At 43.5% G+C, this 11018-nt stretch overlaps 1 protein-coding gene across 1 annotated transcript; it reads left to right on the top strand.

Moving 5' to 3' along the window:
* The first annotated feature begins 7335 nt into the window (after positions 1-7335).
* LOC142209903 (interferon-inducible GTPase 5-like) lies at positions 7336-8566 on the top strand. The gene has a single exon (XM_075278944.1). The coding sequence runs from the start codon at positions 7336-7338 to the stop codon at positions 8518-8520; it is 1185 nt and encodes a 394-aa protein (XP_075135045.1). The 3' UTR covers positions 8521-8566.
* Positions 8567-11018: the final 2452 nt, after the last annotated feature.

The following is an 11018-nucleotide window of genomic DNA, read 5'->3' as shown; positions in this document are numbered from 1 at the left end:
TGTGACACAACCAATAAATTCTGATTATTTACTCTGTATGTTACGGAGGTGTTGGCTTTTGTTCCTTCGATTTTCTTCATATAGAAATATAAGACTTTGAGGACATGTCCAGTAAGGTGTGACATCTCATCTGTTGTTATATACAGAAATGAACACAGTAGGCGTGAGTAGAGCCTACTATACAGGTGCAATGTGGGAAGATGCCAACAATATGTAGACTACAGTGTTGGCCAAAAGTATTGGCACCCCTGCAATTCTGTCAGATAATACTCGTTTCTTCCAGAAAGTGATTGCAATCACAAATTCTTTGGTATTATCTTCATTTACTTTGTCTTCAATGGAAAACCACAAAAAGAATTGTCAAAAAGCCAAATTGGATATAATTCCACAGCAAACATAAAAAAGGGGGTGGACAAAAGTATTGGCACTGTTTGAAAAATCATGTGATGCTTTTCTAATTTGTGTAATTAACAGCACCTGTTACTTACCTGAGGCAGCTAACAGGTGGTGGCAATAACTAAATCACACTTGCAGCCAGTTGAAATGGATTAAAGTTGACTCCACCTCTGTCCTGTGTCCTTGTGTGACCACATTGAGCATGGAGAAAAGAAAGAAGACCAAAGAACTGTCTGAGGACTTGGGAAGCAAAATTGTGAGGAAGCATGAGCAATCTCAAGGCTACAAGTCCATCTCCAAAGCCCTGAATGTTCCTGTGTCTACCGTGCGCAGTGTCAGTAAGAAGTGTAAAGCCCATGGCCCTGTGGCTAACCTCCCTAGATGTGGATGCAAAAGAAACACTGACCAGAGATTTCACCGCAAGATTGTGCGGATGGCGGATAAAGAACCTCGACTAACATCCAAACAAGTCCAAGCTGCCCTGCAGTCCGAGGGGACAACAGTGTCACCCCGTACTATCCAGCGTCAGCGTCTGAATGAGAAGGGACTGTATGGTAGGAGACCCAGGAAGACCCCACTTCTTACCCACAGACAGAAAAAAGCCAAAAAAATTGCTGTCACAGTCGGTGGCTTCGACCACAGTGGAACAAAACTTTGTGATACGAGAAAGAAATTGTAAATAAATAACTAGTGCAATGATTTTAGAGTATCTACATTTTTGTTGTTGTTTCTATGACATTTTCTTTGCCTATCAATGTATAAATGTCCAGGTCACACTTCACAATCCAAGGATGGAGAGATATAGTCTTGTGTATGGAGGACCCTCACACTGGAGTATTCAGTTTTTTTTCTCCCACTTTCCTTCGCCTTTCTTTGTTACTTTTTCTAATATTATTTTAAAAAAATCATAAATAATTTATTTCAAAATAATAAATGTAAATTAAGCCGTGGACATCATTTTTTGGGCGCAAACTATGACAAAATTCTGGTACATTTTTATTTACAAATCTCCCCCTGGATCTTTAAGCATGGGCAGAGAAGATGGAAGAAGGGCGAAGCCATGGCCAGGTAATTCTAGAGTAGATTAATGTGAGGCCGGAACATCACGACTTTGCTACTGTGACGCCATCTGATGACGCAGATGTGAGATATACCGCACCAATGGGAAAGCAGTGAACTTTGTGCTGCCGCCATCTGCAACCTTTGGGTTTAGTCATCTGCAAGTTTTGTCTTATAAGACTGTTCTCATCACTAGAGATGGGTGAACATCACAAGAACCATTTCTATGAATGTTCATGAACTAGTCTACCCAGTTTGCTTTGCCCAAACCTGTTCGGCACAAGCTGGAAGTGCTAAAATTAGAAGTGAGACCCAGAGGAGCTGCGGCAACATAAGAAACAGTTATACGCACCTTGACTCACCTCTCCTGGGCTACCGAGGTCCAGTAGCTACTTGGTGTTCTCTTCCAGCCTCTTGGCCGCCATCATGCACCCTGGGACCACTGAGGCCACTGACTGAGCATTATGATGTAGACAAACCCTATGTGACTACTGAAGCTTGGGGCTGCTGATGTCACCCAGAAGACGATTGAAGTCACCTCCGAAGGAGCCCTACAAGAGGTGAAGGAAGGTGAGCATGCCATTTATTACTTCTCGCACCTCCCCTGAACTTTGAAGAGACCCCAGAGAATAATAGTAGCACTTCTGGTTCAGTCCAAAACGACACTGGTGGGAAACCTCAATGGTTAGGTGGAAAATTAAGCTCTCAAGGTTCACTCTCTTGTACTTGTAACCACAAAGGTGCCTCAAATCTTGAAGAAATGACCATACCAATCAATACCTGAGTACGGCTGAGTTACTGCGACATCCTCGAGTGACCCCAAGACCAAATACCACTCACTGGGCCAATTACCCTCGTAAGGACAGACGCCCCCTACGGGCATGGGGCAAATAAGTTTAACGTATAATCTGAGTACTGAGTCTGATTATACCTGGCCTGGGTGTGTAATATATATATAATATATAGTGACCTGGGTGTGTAATACTTGTATATGAAGTGATTGTTTAAGACGCAGGTTAAACAAACACAAAGAGAGCGCTCAGACAAGTCATGGCCATTACAGTGTATATGAGGCCCAACCCATTATTACATAACTGGAGATCCAGAGCTGAACAGAAGAGATAGAAGTCTGAGGGCAGAGAGCACAAGAAGAGACAGAGAGGACAGAAGAGACAGAGCGAGGAAGAGACAGAGAGGAAAGAAGAGACAGAGAGGTAAGAAGAGACAGAAAGGAAAGAAGAGACAGAGAGGAAAGGAGCGACAGAAAGGACAGACGAGACAGAGAGGAAAGAAGAGACAGAGAGGAAAGGAAAGAAGAGACAGAGAGGTAAGGAAAGACAAAGGAAAGAAGAGACAGAAAGGAAAGAAGAGACAGAGAGGAAAGAAGAGACAGAGAGGAAAGGAGAGACAAAGAGGAAAGAGGAGACAGAAAGGAAAGAAGAGACAGAGAGGAAAGGAGAGACAAAGAGGAAAGAGGAGACAGAGAGGAAAGGAGAGACAGAAAGGAAAGAAGAGACAGAGAGGAAAGAAGAGACAAAGAGGACAGAAGAGACAGAAAGGAAAGAAGAGACAGAGGAAAGAAGAGACAGAGAGGAAAGAAGAGACAGAAAGGAAAGAAGAGACAGAGATGAAAGAAGAGACAGAGAGGAAAGGAGAGACAAAGAGGAAAGAGGAGACAGAGAGGAAAGGAGAGACAGAAAGGAAAGAAGAGACAGAGAGGAAAGAAGAGACAGAAAGGAAAGAAGAGACAGAGAGGTAAGGAAAGACAAAGGAAAGAAGAGACAGAAAGGAAAGAAGAGACAGAGAGGAAAGAAGAGACAGAGAGGAAAGGAGAGACAAAGAGGAAAGAGGAGACAGAAAGGAAAGAAGAGACAGAGAGGAAAGGAGAGACAGAGAGGTAAGAAGAGACAGAAAGGAAAGAAGAGACAGAGAGGAAAGGAGCGACAGAAAGGACAGACGAGACAGAGAGGAAAGAAGAGACAGAGAGGAAAGGAAAGAAGAGACAGAGAGGTAAGGAAAGACAAAGGAAAGAAGAGACAGAAAGGAAAGAAGAGACAGAGAGGAAAGAAGAGACAGAGAGGAAAGGAGAGACAAAGAGGAAAGAGGAGACAGAAAGGAAAGAAGAGACAGAGAGGAAAGGAGAGACAGAAAGGAAAGAAGAGACAGAGAGGAAAGAAGAGACAGAGAGGAAAGAAGAGACAAAGAGGACAGAAGAGACAGAAAGGAAAGAAGAGACAGAGGAAAGAAGAGACAGAGAGGAAAGAAGAGACAGAAAGGAAAGAAGAGACAGAGATGAAAGAAGAGACAGAGAGGAAAGGAGAGACAAAGAGGAAAGAGGAGACAGAGAGGAAAGGAGAGACAGAAAGGAAAGAAGAGACAGAGAGGAAAGAAGAGACAGAAAGGAAAGAAGAGACAGAGAGGTAAGGAAAGACAAAGGAAAGAAGAGACAGAAAGGAAAGAAGAGACAGAGAGGAAAGAAGAGACAGAGAGGAAAGGAGAGACAAAGAGGAAAGAGGAGACAGAAAGGAAAGAAGAGACAGAGAGGAAAGGAGAGACAGAAAGGAAAGAAGAGACAGAGAGGAAAGAAGAGACAGAGAGGAAAGAAGAGACAAAGAGGACAGAAGAGACAGAAAGGAAAGAAGAGACAGAGGAAAGAAGAGACAGAGAGGAAAGAAGAGACAGAAAGGAAAGAAGAGACAGAGATGAAAGAAGAGACAGAGAGGAAAGGAGAGACAAAGAGGACAGAAGAGACAGAAAGGAAAGAAGAGACAGAGGAAAGAAGAGACAGAGAGGAAAGAAGAGACAGAAAGGAAAGAAGAGACAGAGAGGAAAGAAGCGACAGAAAGGACAGACGAGACTGAGAGGAAAGAAGAGACAGAGAGGAAAGGAAAGACAGGAAAGAAGAGACAGAGAGGTAAGGAAAGACAAAGAGGAAAGAAGAGACAGAGAGGTAAGAAGAGACAGAAAGGAAAGAAGAGACAGAGAGGTAAGAAGAGACAGAGAGGTAAGAAGAGACAGAGAGGAAAGAAGAGACAGAAAGGAAAGAAGAGACAGAGAGGAAAGAAGAGACAGAGAGGAAAGAAGAGACAGAGAGGAAAGAGGAGACAGAAAGGAAAGAAGAGACAGAGAGGAAAGAAGAGACAAAGAGGAAAGAGGAGACAGAGAGGAAAGGAGAGACAGAAAGGAAAGAAGAGACAGAGGAAAGAAGAGACAGAGAGGAAAGGAGAGACAGAAAGGAAAGGAGAGACAGAGAGGAAAGAAGAGACAGAGAGGAAAGAAGAGACAGAGAGGAAAGAAGAGACAGAGAGGAAAGAAGAGACAGAAAGGAAAGGAGAGACAGAGAGGAAAGAAGAGACAGAGAGGAAAGGAGAGACAGAAAGGAAAGAAGAGACAGAGGAAAGAAGAGACAGAGAGGAAAGGAGAGACAAAGAGGACAGAAGAGACAGAGAGGAAAGAAGAGACAGAAAGGAAAGGAGAGACAGAGAGGAAAGAAGAGACAGAAAGGAAAGGAGAGACAGAGAGGAAAGAAGAGACAGAGAGGAAAGAAGAGACAGAAAGGAAAGGAGAGACAGAGAGGAAAGAAGAGACAGAGAGGGGTAAGAATATATGAGCAGGTAAATACAGTGACTCTTATTTGCTATGTGGGATTATTATTTCTTGCTGTGTATAAATATATAAATCTGCTGCTCTCAGGAAACCATCAGCATGCAGGTTACTTATATTCCAGGGTCAAGACTCGGTCCATATATATTTCTGAGGTCCGTCTGTCAGTTTTGTTCTCAGTCCAGGCCAGATTTGCTGTTTTTATACTCTGGGGTGGGGATGACTGAACTGGTTGTAACACCCGGGTTTATTGTGAATTTTCCAAACATTTTGAGTTCATTTTTGGGGATTTGCCAACCATGAGCCACTTTTCTACTCTTGGGTCTCTCCAGAGGAGGCAGAAGGGAGGAGAATAAATATAACCCTATTGGGCTCTATTGTAGTGTCCCGACGTCTCTCGGCATCTTCTTCACCCTCTTCTGGGCACCTAAATGATGTTAGAAGCTGCCGGAGATCTTGCGACCTGTGATTCAATGGTTTTGGGTACACCGACATCAGGACGGTTGCCTGAAAATATCATAATGTTGTTGTACCCCCTTGGGACAACTAAGGCAGTGATGCCCAGACCCGTGTCTTCAGAGGAGAGGTCGAAAGAGGCCTGAAGATATTGGGAAATGTGGACGCGTGAGGAAGACTAGGGTGTTTGAGGCATAGTGAGTATCAGGGTTCATTATTGTAACATTACTCCCTTTGGCCTTAGCATTGATGAAACCAAAATTTTTGGAAAATTCACTCATATTTAGTGACCACATGGGTCAGCTCCTGTGCCGACAGCTGTAACAAAAACACTAAACCCCCGACTTACAAAAGTTACAAAAAGTTACACTCTCATCACAAGGTCCAGTGCATTCACAGCAAAACATCTTTCACGCAATAACTAGGACAGGTTTGGTGTTGCCTTTCATACAGTCGCCTCTCTCGTACTACCCTACGGGGTCATTCCAGTGCATTAGAGGCACAGGCCACTCCTTACTGCATTGCTAGAAATCAGGAATCGAAACTGAACCCTCACAACTAGAGAGAAAGAGAGAGACAGGTAAGAACATGTCCGCCGGGCAGCAGAAGCTTCTCCTTTGCACTGTAATGAGGTTATTCCACTTTGTGCTGTTTTTGTGCAACGTGTAGATAAAAAAAATCGATTGTTCTCTGGAAACCATCAATAGGTAGCTTGTAACGTGCAACTGGCAGATGGAATTATGGGATAATCCTCAGTCTCAGCTCAATGATATCAATGTCTAATGCTCCTTACAGGGAATATCTTATCAGATTAGGTTATCACTGCAGATCTGGCGCCCGGGGCAAGCAGCTGATTTTGCAGGGAGCAGTGGCCAGCCACACTTTTCTCCTGTAGCGGCGGCTCTGCTCATGCTCTGTTCTAGCTGAAATAAGGGAGTCCTCTGTGATATTCAGGTCTCATCAGACCACCCCTTGATCATATAGGGTCTAAGTGACATGTAATGATAGACTGCTGGCCACAAAATATAACTGCAAGGACAACTTAAACAGGGCACTAGTAATAGGTTAATAAAGCTAAAATTTGGTATAAGTAGCAGATTTGGGGTCCTTGGAGTAAGGGGAGCCATCCCTCTCTTATAGAGATGGTGTAAACCTATGCAGGAATTTCCTCTTTAGATGTAAAGTGCAAACAGAATATTTTATGATAATTGACTTTATAGCCAATGTTAAAGGGGTTGTCCAGGAGGAGGAGGCTCTGTTATGTTCTGGGGCTGCTTTGCTGCATCTGGCACAGGATGTCTTGAATCTGTGCAGGGTACAATGAAATCGACTATCAAGGGATTCTAGAGAGAAATGTGCTGCCCAGTGTTAGAAAGCTTGGTCTCAGTCGCAGGTCAAGAGAAGTAGAACTTATGCAGGAGGACTAAGTTGGTCTTTGTCACCAGGGCTCATGAATTTTTAGTAATCTCCTGCAAACATACTGGCATTGGAAAAGGCACCAGCACCTGGAACCCAGGAATGTCCCTTTCAGTCTAGGTCAGTTGGGCATGCAAATATATAGTCTGAACTAGAGCTCAGAACATAACATAACAAAACATCCAAAAACAGCACCACACCTGTCCACAGGTTATGAGAGGTACTGCAGCTTAGCTCACTTCAATGGATATTCAATCTGATATTTGCTGTTTTTGGGAGAAAGCAGCCCTATGTATATAATATTGGACAACTTTATGTTTACAATTTTGTGTGACATTTTTCAATCCATGTCATTACCTATAGATGACCATTATGTCTTATTTTTCAAGCGCTAAAACAGTCAAGATGGCTCTGCGGGAAGAAATTGATGAAGCTGAAGTGCGAGAAATAACTTCATATATCCAAGATGGCGATCTCAGTAGTGCCATTGAAAGAATAAAAAAATACTTCGAAATCTTGGAAAACGCCCCTTTAAACATTGCCGTAACGGGAGAGTCAGGGACTGGGAAATCCACTTTTATCAATACTTTCCTAGATTTGAGTGAAAAAGACGCTGCAAAAACGGGAGTAGTGGAGACCACAATGAAGCCAACGCCTTACTCACATCCAAAGTACAACAATGTCAAGTACTGGGACCTTCCTGGGGTAGGGACACCAAATTTTAAGGCAGAAGAGTACCTACAAAAAGTCCATTTTGACAAATATGACTTCTTTATTATCATTGGAACTGATCGCTTCAAGGAAAGCACAATCCAACTCGTCGAGGCCATCCAGGACATGAACAAAAAGTTCTATTACGTGAGGTCGAAAATTGAGCAGGTCATGTATTCTGAACAAAAGAGAAGAAAATCATTCCAAGAAGAGACTGTCCTTAAAGAGATCAGGGAGGATTGCCTTCAAAATTTCAGCAAGGAAAACATCGACAATCCAAGGGTCTTCCTTCTCGATTGCTTTGAAAAAAGCAAATATGACTACAAGCTCCTGCAAGAAACTATCGAGAAGGAACTTCCAGGTTATAAGAGATTCGTCTTCCTCATGTCCTTGAAGAATAGTTCTTTATCTGTGTTACAAAAGAAGACAGAGGCCTTGAGACAACAAATATGGAAAAAAGCGACTTTGTCCTGCGCCGCCGCTGCTCTCCCTATCCCGGGCCTCGGAATAGCATGCGATCTAACCATTCTGGTAAAGACTATGAAAGAATACCAAACCGTGTTTGGCTTGGATGAAGGTTCCCTCAACAAACTATCCCACTTCTCGGGGATCAGTACGAGCGAGCTGAAATCTGTCATCAAGTCTCCGCAAGTGATTGGAGAATTGAATAAGGAGATTGTCATTAAAATGATTTCCAAGGGGACCATGGGGGCGGTCATGGTGGCCGAACATCTTAAAAGCAACATTCCCCTGTTTGGCTCATTGGCAGCAGGAGGCATCTCGTACGTCTTGACCTCCAGAATGCTAAGAGGGTTCTTGTTCGAATCAGCTGAGGATGCACAAAGAGTTCTTATAAAGGCTTCGGAAGATCCAGTTTAGGGAGTTTAAAGGGGAACTTTCACCACCTCCACCTCTTTGCATCATTCAATAGGCTCTGCTCCACTGATTCTGGCGCAGTTGGAATTATCGCTCTAGCCCTCACCATTCTCGAGCAAAGGGTGCTGTTAGTTTCAGCACAAGTAAATGCTCTACTATCAGGTGGGCGGGTCTTGGCAGGAGCAGACAGTCAGGGACCGCCCACCTGACAATAAAGAGTATAAATGTGCTCAAAATAAAAGCAGTGATTGCTCAGGAACGGTGGGGGCTAGAGGAAAAATTCCAACTGCAACAGAATCAGTGGAGGGGAACCTATAAAAGGTTCCAAAGAGTTGGAGATGATGAGAGGTCCTCTTTAAATACAGGACTAGGGGAACAAACGAGGAGTGAGGAACCCTATATATGTCTCTGCTTAAAGGGGTATTATATGTCAGACATTCATGGCATATACACAATATACTGTAAATGTCTCCTAGATGGAAATCTCACATCATGGACCCCACCTGTAGTAGATTTAGGCAGATTTGGAAAAACTGCTAGTAAGAATGCTTTCAGAAACAGAAGGGTTAATAGCTAATTGTTTAATCTTAATACTTGAATTAATACTTTATTTTTATCAATTAACAAAATGAGGTGAAATGAAGGAAAGAGAAATGTAAATCCCATCGATATTTGGTGTGACCTTTGACCTTTAGAGGAGGAGTCCTGGAAGTGATGATCCGGCTGTCTGATCCCAGTCTGTCTGGGATGATACAAAGAGACAGACGGATTGGCGCAAGCACAGAAGAGCAGGGCTTAGTTCTCCAAGATGGGAACGACCTGCCAAACTCTGTCTGCAAGTACCGAGAAGGACTGACGGAAAGTAAAGGGCAAAGGTCACACCAAATATTGATGGGGGTTGCATGTCAGCCACCTCTACATTCACAGTGGCCAGAAAAGGGAGCCCAACCCTGGAGCGAGACCTGCAACTCAGGACCATAAACTCCACAACAATGCTGTGTATGGATAGATGTCTCCACATTGTCTGACAGTCCAGGTCCTGGGGATATTGTCACTCCTTGGGGAGAGACCACCATATAGGTGTGTGGAGACTTATTAAGCCTTTAGCACTCCACTTCGCAAAGGACCATGGGAAGAATATGCAAATCTGTCTTCCATGATGTAATTAGGAAGTCAGTTGCTGCCCCAGTACTGAGGCAGCAACTGACTTCCTAATTACATCATGGAAGACAGATTTGCATAGTCTTCCCATAGTCTAGGTCCTGTTAAAGTTGTGACTTAGGCCTTATTCACACATCCACATTTTGGGGTTATGTTCAGTGGTTGACTCAATTTTCACATGTGAACGTTTTTTTGGGTGGGATTGTGAAAAAATGAACAACACATGGATGAGATGGATGTGATATCTGTGACCAAGAGACTTCATGGAGCTCCATCCAATGGTCCATGGAAATGGAATGGACAACTACAAGACCCCATTGATGTAAATGAGTCCTCACACAGTCGGTGATTTTCACTGGCATCATAAGTAAACAAAATACAAACATGTGAATAAGGTCTAAGTCCTTACAGGGTCACCCCCTATAGCTGGGGACTAGGATTGAGCTATCAGGATCGGAAAAGATCACAATCGCGATCAGAATTCCAATCCCGATCTTTTCCAGCGGGATCGAGGTCGGAGGTTATCTCAAGATCGGCCCAACCCTAAAAGTGACTTTTCCCTTAGAGAAGCATTGACTAGGGTTGAGAGATTGGTAAAGATCGGATTCCGATCGGCGATCGAGCAAATTTCACGATCGGGATCGGCTGGAAAATGATCAGAAATTGGATTTTAAAATCGATCCTGAAATCTCAAGATCGGCTCAACCCTACTGGGGACACAGAGACACTTTCCTTCTTGGTGCAGGATCAGACCAGATTAACAAGTATCGCCAATACAAGATCAAGGCTGAACAGAAATGTCCGTAATGATCAATAAAGTTTTATTTTACAATAATTCATCTCGCTGTTGAGTTGATCGGTAGATCTTGGGTTCTTTGATATCTGTCATCTTAGAGATACAAGAAATAGCCAAATCTACAATGTGTAGACCCAAGATGTAGATCCTACAGGGTGAACGTCCATGTGTGTGACCGGGCGTCTATATGTGCATTGGGATGAAGGTCCATATCAGTATGTAATAGTGTGCGCAGGTGTCCATGGGCTTCAGTGATGGGGATCTGAGATTGACATGGCGGGTCATATTCTGCACCGATTGCCCATGGACTGGTTTATGCAGCGATGGACGGAGCTGGTAACTCTCTATTACTACAGTAAATGTGGTGGATTCTCCGTTCGCCATGCTACAGTGTAAATTCTGCAAAGTACAGGTCCTGTATGGGGATACCTTATAGTTATAGGCTCTGGAGGGAGAGATGATCATGTGCAGTTATATGGGGCCACACGTGTCCACAACATGATCCGTCACACGACATGAATATGGTAAATAGACTGATCATAGA

The sequence above is a fragment of the Leptodactylus fuscus genome, chromosome 6, assembly GCF_031893055.1.
Source record: "Leptodactylus fuscus isolate aLepFus1 chromosome 6, aLepFus1.hap2, whole genome shotgun sequence".
Taxonomy (NCBI): domain Eukaryota; kingdom Metazoa; phylum Chordata; class Amphibia; order Anura; family Leptodactylidae; genus Leptodactylus; species Leptodactylus fuscus.
Note: the sequence above shows the minus strand (reverse complement) of the source record. Positions and strands in the feature narration are given on the sequence as shown.